This window comes from Eumetopias jubatus, unplaced genomic scaffold (genome assembly GCF_037043125.1).
Source record: "Eumetopias jubatus isolate StellerSeaLion01/CBP00866 unplaced genomic scaffold, mEumJub1_p1.0 scaffold_4, whole genome shotgun sequence".
Lineage (NCBI taxonomy): Eukaryota > Metazoa > Chordata > Mammalia > Carnivora > Otariidae > Eumetopias > Eumetopias jubatus.
This window is the reverse complement of record NW_028274810.1, coordinates 65,786,961-65,803,995: the sequence shown is the minus strand read 5'-3', so window position 1 is coordinate 65,803,995 and position 17,035 is coordinate 65,786,961. Positions and strand designations below refer to the sequence as shown.

The 17,035-nt window shown below is 35.1% G+C and overlaps 1 protein-coding gene across 2 annotated transcripts in view; it reads right to left on the bottom strand.

Annotated features, from left to right (window-relative positions):
* Positions 1–17,035, bottom strand: part of NRDC (nardilysin convertase) — a 106,061-nt gene that overhangs the window by 54,778 nt on the left and 34,248 nt on the right. Inside the window, exons 2-6 of one of the 2 annotated variants that reach the window (XM_088022429.1) lie at positions 16,649–16,973; positions 13,092–13,225; positions 12,104–12,173; positions 11,866–11,947; positions 10,884–11,037 (exon numbers count right to left, since the gene is read on the bottom strand). In XM_088022429.1, coding sequence (XP_087878555.1) covers positions 10,884–11,037; positions 11,866–11,947; positions 12,104–12,173; positions 13,092–13,225; positions 16,649–16,973 — 765 coding nt within the window. The remainder of the gene's footprint in view (positions 1–10,883; positions 11,038–11,865; positions 11,948–12,103; positions 12,174–13,091; positions 13,226–16,648; positions 16,974–17,035) is intronic. The other variant, XM_028106810.2, reaches the window with a different exon arrangement.

Sequence of the window (17,035 nt, the reverse complement as noted above, 5' to 3'; positions counted from 1 at the left end):
GCAGGCTCCCAAGGAGCAGGGAGCCCGATGCGGGACTCGATCCCAGGACCCTGGGATCATGACCTGAGCCGAAGGCAGACGCTTAACCATCTGAACCACCCAGGCGCCCCTCATAAGGTTTTGAGCTGATTTTTCATCAGAAACTTTGCAGGCCAGAAAGAAGTGGCATGATATATTCAAAGTACTGAAAGGGAAAAATCTGCAGTCAAGAATACTCCATCCAGCAAGGCTACCATTCAGAATATAAGGAGAGCTAAAGAGTTTCCCAGACAGACCAAAGTTAAAGGAAATCATGACCACCAAAACAGCCCTATAAGCAATATTAAAGGACTCTATGAGTGGAAAGCAAAGACTATAAATAAGAGTTTAAAAAGTAGGAAGCACAAAAGTGGGAAAAATAAGTATATCTGTAAACATCAGTTAAAACACTCCCAAAAGAAAAGGATGTGAAGTATGACACCATATACCTAAAACATAATGGGGAGAGGAGTAAAGAATAGGCTAAAACTTAAGTGACCATCAACTTAATATAGATTGCTATATGCAGAAGATGTTATACACAAACCAAATGGTAACCACAAATCAAAAACTAGTAACAGATATGAAAAAATGAAGAGGAAGAAATCCAAGTATATCACTAAAGAAAGCCAAATAATCATGACAGAGAGAGCAAGAGAAGAAAGGAACAAAGAATAATTACAAAACAACCATAAAACAAATAATAAAATGGCAATAAGTACATATATACCACTAATCACATTGAATGTAAATGAACTAAACACTCAAAGCAAAAGACATAGGGTAATGGAATGGATAAAAAATCAAGATCTCTATATGCTACCTAAAAGAGACTCCCTTCAGACCTAAAGACACATGCAGATTGAAAGTGAAGGGATAGAGAAGTATTTATCACACAAATGGATGTTAAAAGAAAGTTGGGGTAGCAATACTTGTATCAGACAAAATAGACTTTATTTTTTTTTTTAAAGATTTTATTTATTTATTTGACAGAGAGAGACAGTGAGAGCAGGAACACAAGCAGGGGGAGTGGGAGAGGGAGAAGCAGGCTTCCCGCCGAGCAGGGAGCCCGATGCGGGACTCGATCCCAGGATTCTGGGATCATGACCTGAGCTGAAGGCAGACGCTTAACGACTGAGCCACCCAGGTGCCCCAGACAAAATAGACTTTAAAGCAAGATTGTATGGGGTGCCTGGGTGGCTCAGATGGTTAAGCATCTGCCTTCGGCTCAGATCATGATCCCAGGGTCCTGGGATCGGGCCCCACATCAAGCTCCCTGCTCGGCGGTAAGCCTGCTTGTCCCTCTCCCACTCCCCCTGCTTGTGTTCCCTCTCTCACTGTGTCTCTCTCTGTCAAAATAAAATCTTTAAAAATAAAAAAAATAAAGCAAAGATTGTAACAAGAGAACAAGAAGGACGCTGTATAATCATAAAGGGAACAATCCCAACGAGAAGATATAATAATTGTAAATATTTATGCACCAAACGTAAGAGCATAACATAAACATAAAGGAAGTAATCAATAGTAATAGAGTAATAGGGGACTTTGATGCCCCACTCATATGAATGGACAGATTATCCAAACAGAGAATCAACAAGGAAATAATGGCTTTGAATGACACATTATACCAGATGGATCTAACACATATACTCAGAACATTCCATCCTAAAACAGCAGAACACACATTCTTTTCAAATGCACAGGAACATTCTCCAGAATAGATTACATATTAGGCCATAAAACAAGTCTAAACAAATTTAAAAAGACTGAAGTTATACCATGCATCTTTTCTAACCACAATGCTATGAACTACAAATCAACCACAAGAAAAAAATCTGGAAAGAGCACAATTATGTGGAGGTTAAGTAACGTGCTACTAAACAATGAATGGGTCAACCAAGAAATCAGAGAAAATAAAAAAATACATGGAGACAAATGAAAATGAAAGCACAACAGTTAAAATCTTTGGGAAGCAGCAAGCTTTTCTAAGAAGGAAGTTTATAGCAATACAGGTCTAACTCAAGAAGCAAGAAAAATATCAAATAAGCAAACTAACTTTACCTCTAAAGGCGCTAGAAAGGGGCACCTAGGTGGCTCAGTCAGTTAAGCATCTGCCTTCAGCTCGGGTCATGATCCCAGGGTCCTGGGATCGAGTCCCGCATCAGGCTCCCTGCTTCACAGGAAGCCTGCTTCTCCCTCTCCCACTCCCCCTACTTGTGTTCCCTCTCTTGCTGTTGCTCTCTTTGTGTCAAATAAATAAAATCTTAAAAAACAAATAAATAATTAAATAAAGGAGCTAGAAAAAGAACAAGCAAAACCCAAAACCAGCAGAAGGAAGGAAATAATAAAGACTGGAGCAGAAATAAACAAAACAGAAACAAAAAGAACAGATCAATGAAACCAGGAGCTGGTTCTTTGAAAAAAAAAATTTTTTTTTCAAAAAAATTGATAAACATTCAGCCAGGCTCATCAAACAAACAAACAAAGGGCTCAAGTAAACAAATCACAAACAAAAGAGGAAAAATAACAGACACCACAGAAATACAAAGGATTATAAGAGAATATTCTGAAAAATTATTAGCCCACAAATTACACAACCTAGAAGAAATGGTTAAATTCCTAGAAACATATAACCTACCAAAACTGAATCAGAAAGAAAGAGAAAATTTGAACAGACCAGTTACCAACAATGAAATTGAATCAGTAATCAAAAAACTCCCACAAACAAAAGTTCAGGACCAGACCACTTCACAGATGAATTCTACCAAACATTTAAAGGACAGTTAGTAACTATTTTCTCAAACTATTCTAAAAAAAGAGGAAGGAAGCTTCTAAAATCATTCTATGAGGCCAGCATTACCCTGATACCAAAACCAGATAAAGACACTACAAAAAAAGAGAACTACAGGCCAACATCTCTGATGAACACAGATGCAAAAATCTTCAACAAAAGATTAGCTAACCGAATCCAACAATACATTAAAAAAGTCACTCACCACAAACAAGTGGGATTTATTTCTGGGATGCAAGGATGGTTCAATATTTGTAAATCAATTAATGTAATACATCACATCAACAAGAGAAAGAATTAAAAAATCATATGATCATTTCAATAGATACAGGAAAAGCAGCTGACAAAGTACAAGACCCATTCATGATAAAAAACCCTCAACAAAGTAGGTTACAGGGAATATACCCCAACATTTTAAGGCCATATTTGAAAAACCCAAAGCTAACATCATACTCAAAGGGGAAAAACTAAGTGCTTTGCCCCAAAGGTGAGAACAAGACAAGGATGTCCTTTCTCACTTCTATTCAACACAGTGCTGGAAGTCCTAGCCACAGTAATTAGACAATGAGAAGAAATAAAAGGCATACAAATTAGTAAGGAAAAAGTAAAACTTTCACTATCTGCAGATGACATGATACTATATATAGAAAACTCAAAAGACTTCACCAAAAAATTCCTAGAACTGATGAATTCAGTGAAGCTGCAGAATACTAAAATCAATATACAGAAATGCATTGCATATCTATACACTAAAGATGAAGCGCCAGAAAGAGAAAGTAAGAAAATAATCCCACTTACAACTGCACCAAAAATAGTAAAATACCTAGGAATAAACTTAAACAAGGAGGTGAAAGATCTGTACTCTGAAAACTCTAAAACACTGATGAAAGAAACTGAAGATGACACAAACAAATGGAAAGATATTCCATGCTCATGGATTGATAAAAAAAAAATAGTTAAAAATGTCCATACTACCCGAAGCAATCCACAGATTTAATAATATCCCTATCAAAATACCAACAGCATTTTTCACAGAATTAGAATAATCCTAAAATTTGTACAAAACCACAGAAGACCCCAAAGAGCCAACGTAATCTTGAAAAGAAAAACAAAACCAGGTATCAAGATATACTACAAAGCTGCAGTAATTAAAACAGCATGGTACTGGCACACAAACAGATACATAGATCAATGGAATGGAACAGAGAGCCCACAAATAAACCCATGATTATATGATCAATTAATTTTCAACAAAGGAGGTAAAAATATGCAAGGGGAAAAGACAGTCTCTTCAATAAATGGTGTTGGGAAAATTGGACAGCTACCTGCAAAATAATGAAACTGGACCACTTTCTTACACCATACACAAAAATGAACTCAAAATGGATTAAGGACCTAAATGTGAGACCTGCAACAATAAAAATCCTAGAAGAAAGCACAGGGAGTAATTACTCTGACATTAGCTGTAACAACATTTTTCTAGATATGTCTCCTTAGGCAGGGACCAAAAATAAACTACTGGGACCACACCAAAATAAAGTTTCTGCACAAAGAAGGAAACAGTCAACAAAACTAAAAGATAACCTACTGAATGGGAAAAGATACTTGCAAATGATATATCTAATGAAGGATTAGTATCTAAAATATATAAAGAACTTACAAAAAACAAAACAAATAATCCAGTTAAAAAATGGACAGAAGACATGAGCAGACATTTCTCCAAAGAAGACATACAGATGGCCAAAAGACACACGAAAAGATGCTCAATCTCACTCACCATCAAGGAAATTCAAAACAAAACCACAATGAGATATCACCTCATTGTCAGAATGGCTAAAATCAAAAACACAAAAAACAGTAAGTGAGACTTTCCACAAGACCACACCTCATTGCAGGGGAGGCTGAAAATATCAAATTAGGCAGCCATGTCCCAGCTTCAACTCTTATCACTTGAAAAGAGATTTATTGGAAAGCAGGTACTCCGTCACAATCATTAAAAGGGGGTCTTAGCTCATGGGCTGCCTCCAGCATAGGGCAGTTTCTACTCATCCTTCAGATCCCAGAAAACTGCCTCTTTCATGAAGCAAGCCTCCCTTGATTTCTCATCTTATTTTGTGAGTTCCCTTAAAATTAAGAATTGGTGCCACCTAACTTATCACTTAATTGTTTTTTAAAATAATAATTACAAATGTTTTCCCTGTACTGGTTTGGAATTTTTACACTCAAATTGTTATTTTTTCTATTTTTATTTTTTAAAAGATTTTATTTATTTGAGAGTGAGCAAGCGAGCACAAGTGGAGAGAGGGGCAGAGGGAGAGAGACAGGGAGAAGCAGACTCCCCGAAGCACAAAGCCTGATCTGGGGCTTGATCCCAAGACCCAAGATCATATAACCTGAGCAGAAGTCAGATGCTTAACCAACTGAGCCGCCCAGGTGCCCCTCAAATTCTGTCCTTTTCGAAGTTACCCTAGAGGCACTCGTTAAGTGTCTGCCTTCAGCTCAGGTCATGATCCCAGGGTCCTGCGATCGAACCCACATGAGGCTCCCTGCTCCGTGGGAAGCCTGCTTCTCCCTCTCCCACTCCCCCTGCTTGTGCTCCCTCTCTCGCTGGGTCTCTCTCTGTCAAAATAAAATAAAATAAAATCTTTAAGAAAAAAAAAGAAGTTACCCTAAAAAATATTACATGTATCCTTTTAACAATGTCTAATGTTAATCAATACCTTACCCCCCAAAATACCTTTTCTCCACTTATATTACCCCTGACTGATATACTATTATTGCTTTAATTCTATGCACTTTTTAAATTTCACAATTATTGTTTTAAATGATCAATGTTCATTTATACTTACTCAGGTAAAACGACTTTCATTGTTCTTTTTTTTCATCTCTGACCTTCATTTTCCTTCTACCTGAAATAAATTCTTTAGAATTTCCTTCAGTAAGTTGGCTGGTGACAATTTTGTGTCTGCAGATCTATTTTACCATCATTCTTAAAAGGTATTTTTGCTTGGTGTAGAATTTGTGGTTGGTAGTTATTTCTTTTCAGGCTACTGCAGATATCCCACTGTCTTTCAACTTCTACTATTGCCGCTAAATAGTCATCTATCAATCTAACTAATATTCCTTTGAAGGAATTTTGCCTTTTTATCTGGCAAAGATTTTCTATATTTGGTTTTCTGCAGGATGACTATGGTTTTCTACATATAGATTTCTTTTAATGCGCACTTTTGGAATCTGTTTTCTTTAACCTCTGACTTGATGTTCTGAAAAATTTCCAGTAATCAACCCTTCAAATACTGCATTTTTTCTCCCCACCTTCTAGGACTCCACTGGACATTTCTGCTCTATCCTCTGACCTCTTTTCCTTTTCTCTGTATTTTCCCCTCTTTATGTTGTATTTTGAAATTCTTTTGGCCTATCTTCCAGTCCACTAATTCTATATTCAGTTGTATCTACTCTTTTCTTCAACCAGTCCATTAGGTTTTCAATTTCAATCATTATCTCAGTTGAAGATGTTATTTCTGTTTTCCAAATCTCATAGGTCACGTTACAGTTTCCAATTCCTCGCAACTGTATTCAGACTTGTGCCTTCTTTCCTTTTTTAAGATTTATTTTAGAGAGAGTGTATGAATGTAGGGAGGGGCAGAGAGAATCCTCAAACAGACTCCCCGCTGAGCAGGGAGCCTGATGCAGGGCTTAATCCCAAGACTCTGAGATCACGACCTGGGCCAAAATTAAGAGTCGACACTCAACCAACTAAGCCACTCAGGCACCCCAATGCCTTATTTCTTGAAAAACAGAAAGTATAATCATTTTTATAATTTGTGTCTAACCATTCCAATGCCTAAAATCTCCAATGAATTAAAAGTCTTTCTGTTCTCACTCATGTCTTGTTTTGTGTACCTACTTACATTTGACTACTGATCATTTTACTTGAAAAACTATTTATAGGAGCAATAATGTAAGGCTTAGGATGAAGCATTTTTTTCCTCTTCAGATTTATTTGAAGTACAATTGACAAAATCATATTCCCCCCCACTTTTAAGTAGGTTCCATGCCCAGCATGGAGCCCAGTGCAGGTCTTAAACTCATGACCCTGAGGATCAAGACCTGAGCTGAGACCAAGAGTCAGACGCTTAACCAACTGAGCCACCCAGGCGCCCCCAAAATTATACATATTTAAAACATACAGGAGCACCTGGGTGACTCAGTTAAGTGTCTGCCTTCGTCTCAGGCCAACTGGGATCAAGCCCCATGCAGGGCTCTCTGCTCAGTGAGAAGTCTGCTTCTCCCTCTCACTCTCCCTTTGTGCTCTCCTTCGCAAATAAATAAAATCTTTAAAAAAAATAAAGTGTACAACATGATGACTTGATATATGTATACTTTGTGAAATGATTACAATTAATCCATCTATCACCTTACATAATTTCCTCTGTGTGTGTGTGTGTGTGTGTGTGTGTGTGAATGTCGAAGATCTATTCTCTTAGCAAATTTCAAGTGTACGTTACAGTATTATTATGGTCACCATGCTAATCATTATATATCCTCAGAACTTACTCATCTTATAACTGAAGGCATGTGCCCTTTGACCAGCATCTCCCCATCTCCCCAGTATCCAGCCTCTGGTAACCACTATTCCACTCTGTTTCTATGAATTTGGATTTTTTCTTTCTTTTTCTTTTTATTTATTTTTAATTTTTATTTATTTATTTATTTGGTTCCACATAGGTGAGATCATACAGTATTTGTCTTTTTCTGTGTGGCTTATTTCACTTAGTTTAATGTCCTCTAGGTTCATCCATGTTGTTACAAATAGCAAGATTTCCTTCTTTCTCATGGCTGAATAATATTCCATTGTCTACATCTATCTAAAGATATTTCAGATTTTCTTCTTCCATTTATCCATCAATGGAAGCATTTTCTTTTTAAAGAATTTGTGCTTGCTTCTCTCAGGGATCTGAGAACACTACCAGTTTTGGACTGTGTTAAATCACAACAAGGCGTGAAGTTCACCAGAAAACTTGGGCATTCTGAAAATAGGCTGTAATTCCTTTGGATGGCTGATCCATTTCCTCAACCTGAGTCCCAGCTTATTATGAGGGTCTCCTGTTACATATCCCACTTTGTGGACATCCAGGGCTTTGATATTTCTTGCCCTGATAAAGCCAAGTCCAAATTTATTGAAATTAGCAAATGCCACCAGGGCAAAAGCAGCTTCCATTCTCACTTACCTACCGGAGTAAAAATTCAGTCATTTCCTCAACTTTTTACTTAAATGATCCAAGATACTAATAAACAATGTGACCTGTGTGAAGGAATTGGATTTTACTGACCTATTAAAAACTACTGGCATTCAATACATGCTATATGAGTCCTTTGCAAATGAACCAAAGACACTTGATTCCTTAATTGTATATTATCATACTTATTATAGTAAATGCAATACTTAACGTTCCACCACTATCATTTGTTATAAATTCATGATCTGATATTCTTATTAATTTCTCCTATTAATATAGCAGCATTCTTATCTGGTAGGTTCTTTTTTTGTAAGTAGAAACAAATATGTAAATATCTTTTGATTTCCTAAAGCAGTCCTTAAATCAAAAATATATAGTACGAAGAAATGAATCAAGTTCTTTATACTTTACACCGTATTTCATCAAATCTGAGGTGGTCGGAATTTATTCAACATACCCTTTGCCTAATCTTTTTTCGAATAAAATGGGCTTTTTCCTTATTTATATTTAGATATAACCAAATGTGAGTTTTCTTGATTTGGGGGGGGAGAGGTTGTTGGTTTGTTTGGGGGGTTAATTTTGTAACCATATATAAAGTCATGAGAATTCAACTTGACTATTAAGGCTTAAAATTTCTTCACACATACAAAGACCCGTTTGGATTTTGTGAACCTTGGGAGCTAAGAACTTTGAAATGAGTAAGCATACAATCATCCTCAGAGTATTCCTGATTTTATAAGTTCATAGAAAAGATAACCTTTGGCATCATTTCCTCTGCCTTAACTGATTTATTTTGTCCCTGTCCTTTGTTTATTTTGGAATTAAATGTTTAATTACAGAAACACTGAGTATCAAATGTTTGTGCTATGATTATTTTGTCCCTGTCCTTTGTTTGTTATTTTGGAATTAAATGTTTAATTACAGAAACACTGAGTATCAAATGTATGTGCTACGAGCATGTCTTTCAGTATACAATTAAAAACAGCCATAAAGGGACGCCTGCGTGGCTCAGTCGATTAAGCGTCTGCCTTCGGCTCAGGTCATGATCCCAGGATCTTGGGATGGAGTCCCGCATCGGGCTCCTTGCTCAGAGGGGAGCCTGCTTCTCCCTCTGCCTGCTCTGCCTGCTGCTCCCCAGCTTGTGCTCTCTCTTGATCTCTGACAAATAAGTAACATCTTTAAAAAAAAAAGAAAGCCATAAAATAATTCAATGAACAAGGTAGACAGCCATATTAGAGATTAATGAAGAAAATCCAGAATGTTGTTATCTTGATAATGCTATCAAAGTAACAGTGTCAGTTTTAATGGGATTTTGACATTGTTTTAGCAAAAGAGTTGATAATTTGGGGGTTCAATAATGGTACATGCTTTCAATTTAAGGGAATTTTATCCAAAAGATTTTTCATAGTCAAATTAATCTCTTAAGGGAAGAGAGAATTTCTTTAAGAATACTGAACTTTTGTCATCTTTTGAGAATCTTCTGGTCATTTATGGTAATTTTATGGTAATTTTTTCTATAAAGAAACAGTATTAATTCATTCAACAAATATCTGTGTATCAAATTCTTGATGCTGGAGAGGTATCAACAAAAAAATAGACAAAATCTCTGCCCTCAAAGGCTTACATTACACTGGTCAAATTCAAGATGTCTTTTCTTATATTTCAATCTTTTATTTATCTAGAATTCAGCCTGAAGTGACTCCTTTTTCTACTGTAGACTTTGGTCTGCAACCTTGTGATATCAAAACTCTACTAATGCATGGACATAAACTTTCTGGAAAACAATTTTGCAGTGAGTACCAAAAGCTCATAAAAAAAAAAAAAAGCCTTAAAAATACACATGCAAAAACAAACAAACAAAAAACCACATGCAAATATACTCAGCAATTTTACTTCCTAGAATTAACAGAAATAATTAAAAATGTGCACAAAGATTAAGATATTCATCAGAGCATTACAAATACTAGAAAACTGAACACAATTCAGCTACCCAATCATATATAACTTGTTGAACACATTATGGTACTTCTTATACAATAAAAATACACAATTCCTTATTATGTTTTATAAATTATATAATGATGTGTAAAAATGATATACCTTGTTTAAAAATATAAAAGGATTCATCCATATGTGGAACTTAAGAAATAAAACAAACGAACAAAGGGAAGTAAAGGGACAAATCAAATAACAGACTCTTAACTACAGAGAACAAATAGATGGTTACCAGAGGGAAGGTGGGTGGGAGGATGGGTGAAATAGGTTAAGGGGATTAAGAGTACACTTATCTTGATCAACACAGAGTAAAATATAGAATTGGTGAGTCATTATATTGTACACCTGAAATGAACTTAACACTGTATAGTTAACTATACTGGAATTAAAACTTAAAAGTTAAAATATAAAAAAATATGAATATGATCCCCTATACAATTAAAAATATAGATGGCTATATACAAAACATTAACCATAGTAATCTAGTAATCTTCAGATTATAAAATTAGAAGCAATCATATCCCTTTTCTGCTTCTATTTTTCTGTATTTTCCACTAAATTAGAAAAATAATTGCAATAATGAGCCAACAGAGATTACATTTATGAAACTCAAAGGCAATTTAGGGTTTCAGTTTAATCTTCAATACAAAGACTAAGTATTACAGAACAGGAGCCAAGGGCATTTAATAGTTTGCTCATTTCTCCAAATAAAGTATTATGACAATTCTACAGAATTAGAGTACTGCTTAAAAAGAAATACCAGAGGACAACGTCCACTATTTCCATTTGTAAAATGTCATTAGATAATTTAAAATAAAAATACATTTTGAGTTGGTTACCTATCCAGGGCTTCCTTGAAGTATTTTCTCTGGACATCAAATTGAAAGACTGTACGTTCACAATCAGTTGAAGCATTATCACTACCCCCATGTTTCTTCAGGAAGGCATCAAATCCATTTTCATCTGGATATTTCAAACTACCCATGAACACCACTAAGTGGAAAGAACACAAAGTCACAGAACACGAAGATATAGACAATGTTTTTATTATCAAGGATAACATTTCTCAAATGCAAAAAAATTGGAAGAAAATATACCAACATGTTCACAATGGTTGTGTCTGGATACTACTTTCTTCATTATATGTTTTTGTAATTTTCTATAATGCTCATATATTAGTTTTATACTAAAAAAAAGCTAAGCATCTTATTTTTAAAGAAATATTTTATTTGGAAAAAGGTTAAAATGCAAACATAAGCATGTATGCAGACTGTTATTATAATAACTCCTAAGGAGAGACATTTACCCTCAATTAGCTTAGAAAATCAGAATATAAATAATTCAGGAAAACAAATATAGATTTAAATATTTATATCTGTATAGCATCCACAAGGTTTTATTTAGATACATTCATAGTTAAACTGAAGATTTTGTTTTATTTTGATATTAATCATGCTTTTTTATTTTCTGTATTTCTAATGCTTTGACATCTTGGGTACTTGTTAACCCTGGAAGAGACAGCCCTTCCCAAAGTTAAAGACTAGATTCCTAGAGACAGGCAATTGTCTCCTGATCTGTTGGCCTTAACATACCTGAACAATAATAAAATCTACATTTTAAAATATTCTTCTAAGTGGTTCCATCCTAGTCCACAAAACTAGTACAGTTAAGGAAATTAAGTCTTCACCTATGATATTCATAAATATTTTTTCTTAGCCTTTTCCCTTGTTAAACATACCATACTTCTATCAAACCAGTTTCTCAATTCATAAAATTTAGAGGAAAAACACACTCAGGAATGATATTTTACAAAGATCTTACTGTGCTCCAAAAAGTGTGCCAGCCCAGGCAGGTCATCCGGATCAGCAAAACTCCCAACTCCAACACAAAGAGCCGCTGCAGACTGGAGTAAGTAGAACACATACAAATAGTGAGTCAATCCTAAAGGAATAATACTGTCATCACATATTAAGGATTCACTTGGAGATGGATGTTTTCCAACAGAAAGTAACAAAATTCTTTCCCTGAATATCAGGAGGAGCAGCAAAGTGAAACTCACCAGAACTGTGTCAGTTTCACCCTGCTGCTCCTCCTCTTGACATCCTGCCAAATGCTGAACAGGTGCAGACCTAAGGGAAAAAGCAGAAACAGAAGGGGGGGGGGGAAGGAAAGGGGACTAGCCAGCCCACCCAAATATCATTTCCTGCCAGCATTTCAGAGTTCTGAACCAAATATATTTCCTGATTTATTAGATTTCGGAAATCTGCATAAGTAATATATCTAGGTAGATTATCTCTAAAGATCTCTTACCAATTAAAGACCCTGTGTTCAGTAACTCAGTTACTAGATGTGAGATTTCTGTGTTTTTCAGAAAATTTTATTTTTATTAAAACAGAGTAAAAAAGTGTCAGGAAAACATCTAATAAAGTAAATGGTTAAAAAATAAAATCTTTATTAAAAATCTATAGAACTTGAAAGAGGCTTTTTAGTTCTTCATTTCTTCATATACAGATTACATATATCAGTAGATATTCTCCCAATACCTTGCGCAAATCAGAGTTCTTAACAAAACAGATGGTTAAGAAGTATACTACTTATAAATGATTAGGTATGCCACTTAGAAATGATCAGGTACACCACTTGAAATGATTAGGGCATACCATTATATCACTGTAAATTAAGACACAAAACAAGAGAAGAAAATAGTCAATCTGAATCCTTGAGGAATAGAAAGTTGAATTATTAAATTCCCCAACTTTTTCAAATGTCAATTTTAAAAGGCTAACATATTTGGTGTCAAAGACCATTTTGATAAATGGTTACTCTTTTAGAAAGAGAATTTTTAAGAAATAACATGTACCTAGTATAAAGTCTAACCATTTGTCAGAAAATGAAAATATGTTTTTAGAAGAACCAAGCAGCCTCGTTTGATACTGTAAATCCCATTTTGAAGACGTAGGCACATAAACTCAGTTAAAACATAGGGGAATATCCACTTCTTCAAACCACAGTCTAACCTGTTCTGTGATGTTTAATAGGTGCCTAACCTGCTTTCAGCTCCAACTACCCCATAAAGATTTCTTGTCTCGACCAGCAGGGCTGAAGACATTTTTGTATAAGTTGACTTAAACCACAGTCTATCAGTCAGCTTTGACCACAGCAAAAACAGGCTCTGCGATTGCTAGAAAAGAAATTCATACTTGAGAATTATCTACCCAAGAAATTCATACTTGAGAAATTCATACTTGAGAACTGACTTAAGAAAACCCTGAACAGATCATACCTGTATATATTATACTTAAATTTCAACCTTGTTAATTTATCAAACCTTTCAGATCAAAAACAACTTCCTTTTGGGAGGAAAATGGAGGGGGATGAAAATGATCCTCAGAAAAGTAGTTAACTCTTAATTAGGTAATTGTTCTCCAAAAACCTCAAAATCATTTCTTTCCACTTCTTTTATTAATTCTCATATTTACCTTAAACAAGGTCCACATTTTTCAAATAAAAATTAAATCATAAGACCACTGCAAAACCCTAAACTACTCTTAAGGTATCTCTTATCCTATCTAACTTTATTTCCCTTTTACAGACACTTATTCCAATGAATATAAACCATTTCCAATGTTACAATCATAGGACCTTTCCTTTCATGTGTAACCACTGCATCTGAATGAACAATTTGATTTCATCTTCAAACTATATTAAGTTCCTGCATTCCTTTCTAATATGATCCAGAACATTAGCTATCAATATCTTATGAGGGAGTATATCATACTGAGTTTTCAGAAAAGAAAGGCAGCATTTTAGCCATTTTTAAATGATCATTACAATCTGATCTTGATGCTCTAGAAAAGGTAAACATTTAGAGTTCGATCCACCTAAGCAAAAAAAAAAAGGGGGGGTACCAAACACTGGATGCACATCTTCATTTGTCAAAGGGGTTCACAACTGCTATATAAATCTAAGGTATTTTATTACGTCTTGACAATAAAACTGGCTGTCAAAACAAGCTTTCAATTTAACCCTAGAGTTTTGCTTATCAGTTGACAGAAGATATAAAGAAGTCCAAAGCATGGGAAAAGTAGTTACTAGGTATACAAAGAAACTTTCAGATGGGAAATATTCAGTTATAAAGTTATGACATAATCAGTTTTAGAGCTAAAATGGACCTTAAAAATTATGTATATAATCTAGGGACAATCATACAACTCTTTATCTCTAGATCAAGTAATTTCGAGCCCCATGTTGGGTAGAGAGATTACTTAAAAAAAAAAAAAAAACCTTTAAAAAATTATGTGAATAATCTAATCCTGTTGTTTTAGAAATGAGAAAATGAAAAGGCATAAAACCATCCAGAGACAGAGCCAGAATTAGAACTCAGGTTTCCTGACTGTCAGTGTTCTTTCTACTCTGTGACTTTTATAATTTCTTTCTTTTTATGATTGCTCTATTTGGAATTATGAGGTCTATTTTAAATTAAATTAATGTATCAGTTCCTGATTTATTCATAGAGTATCAAGTATTTTCTTTTCAGTATTTTCATTTTTATTCCTAAAGTTTTCCAACTAATACCACTTGTCCTATCATGTTACCCCAAAACAGGCATCACTCATAATATATATAGCAAGGGGCAAATAGATTCTTAAAAACATGACCCAATTCCCCCATCAACTTAGTGAAAAAACTGGTACAATCTTCTTTAAGAAAATAATTTTTCGGGGCGCCTGGGTGGCTCAGTCAGTTAAGCGTCTGCCTTTGGCTCAGGTCATGATCTCAAGGTCCTGGGATCGAGCCCCGCATCAGGCTCTCTGCTCGGCGGGAAGCCTGCTTCTCCCTCTCCCACTCCCCCAGCTTGTGTTCCCTCTCTCTCTGTCAAATAAATAAAAATAAAAAAATCTTAAAAAAAGAAAGAGGGTGCCTGGGTGGCTCAGTTGGTTAAGCAACTGCCTTCGGCTCAGGTCATGATCCTGGAGTCCCGGGATCGAGTTCCGCATCAGGCTCCCTGCTGAGCAGGGAGTCTGCTTCTCCCTCTGACCCTCCCCCCTCTCATGTACTCTATCTCATTCTCGCTCTCAAATAAATAAATAAATAAAATATTTAAAAAAATAAATAAAACAGTAGAAATTTTAAAAAAAGAATAATTTTTCCAGGAAGAGTGACTATCAACAAAAGGATTTATTTATAACATATCTACTACCTGTATTCTCATACCTTTATGTCTCTGAGGGCTGACCACCTTATGGTATAATGTTTGACATCTGGATTTTGGTCTTAGTATAATATGTTTGACATCTAGATTTTAGCCTTTATAATATTAACCTTATTTCATTTGTATGTTGACTATATCATATTGAATGTATCATCCATAGTCAAGAAACTAATTTTAAAAAACATTTGAACAATTCAACTGTAATGTCTCCAAAAAATATTATCCTCTAATATAGGTACTCCCTACTGTAAAATGGAGGCGTTCTTTAAAAGATATCCAGAGAGGGAAATTCTCCTTATCAAGACCTATTGATAAACTTACTTATTGTTATTATACTTGACCCTTAAACAACACAGGTTTGAACTGCCCGGGTCCACTTAACTTGGATATTTTTCGATAAATACAATATTGTAAATGTATTTTCTCTTACTCATGACTTTCTTCATAATGTTTTCTTTTCTCTAGCTCACTTTATTGTAAGAATACAGTACATAATACATATAATGTACAAAATATGTGTTAATCAGGGCGCCTGGGTGGCTCAATTGGTGAAGCATCTGCCTTCGGCTCAGGTCATGATCCCAGGGTCCTGGAATCGAGCCCCGCATGGGCCAGGAGCCCACTTCTCCCTCTCCCTCTGCTCCTCCCCCCATCCTCATGCTCTCTCTCCCACACTCTGTCTCAAATAAATATATAAAATCTTTTTTTAAAAAATGTGTGTGTTAATCAACTATTTATCTTATTAATAAGTCTTCCAGAGAACAGGAGGCTATTAGCAGTAAAATTTTAGGGGAACCAAAGGTTATACAAGGATTTTCAACTGCACAGGAGGTTGGTACCCCTGAACCCCACATTGTTCAACAGTCAACTATATATATTACACTAAGCTCAACTGCCCATTTTTATTTCAATTCCTCCAAATTACTTGATGCTTTCCCATATAAAGAGATAAAAACACATGAAATTACTAAACAGAAATTACCCATGAGGACTCTCAGAACCACAGGCCCAGGTGAGGATTCTATACTACCTTGGTCTTTTCTTTTTCGAGTCTCTCCAAAGATAATATACTCTCTTATCCCTCTACTCCATGCTAAGAATTACACAAATCCTCAAATATTACCAGTGATTACTTCTGAGAGTTATGATTATGAGTGATTTTTACATTTTTTTAATTTTCCATCCATTTCTATAATGAGCTTCTATACTTTTATAATCATAGCAAAATGTTTTTAAAATGTTATTTTTATACAGAATAAAGAGAACTTTACTGAAGATCAAAAAATGAATATACACTTATTTTTTGACATTAAGAAATAAAACATGAGTTTGGGAATTATCCCAAAGAATTCCCAAATTAGAAAAAGACATACTAATAGACATGATTCACACCTGTTTTTCAGTGGTTTTCTTTCTAACTTCTGCCCTCTCTTCTAATTCTTCCAATTCATTATCCTCAGTATCAAGATCATCGTCATCATGTTCATCATCATCATCAAACTCCTCTTCATCATCAAAACCCTCTTCATCATCATCTTCTATTTCAGCTCCAGAATCTTCATCATCATCATCATCGTCGTCATCATCGTCATCATCATCATCTTCCTCTTCTTCCTCTTCTTCTTCTTCATCATCTGTTGCATCTCCTGTTTTACCTTCCATATTACTTAGGTCTGAAATCAAAAGTGCCTGCAAGCCATTCCGTAATTTGATATATCTAAAGAAAGAAAAAAAGTCACAAAACATTTTGAGTCAGCTATTCATTACACACACCAACAC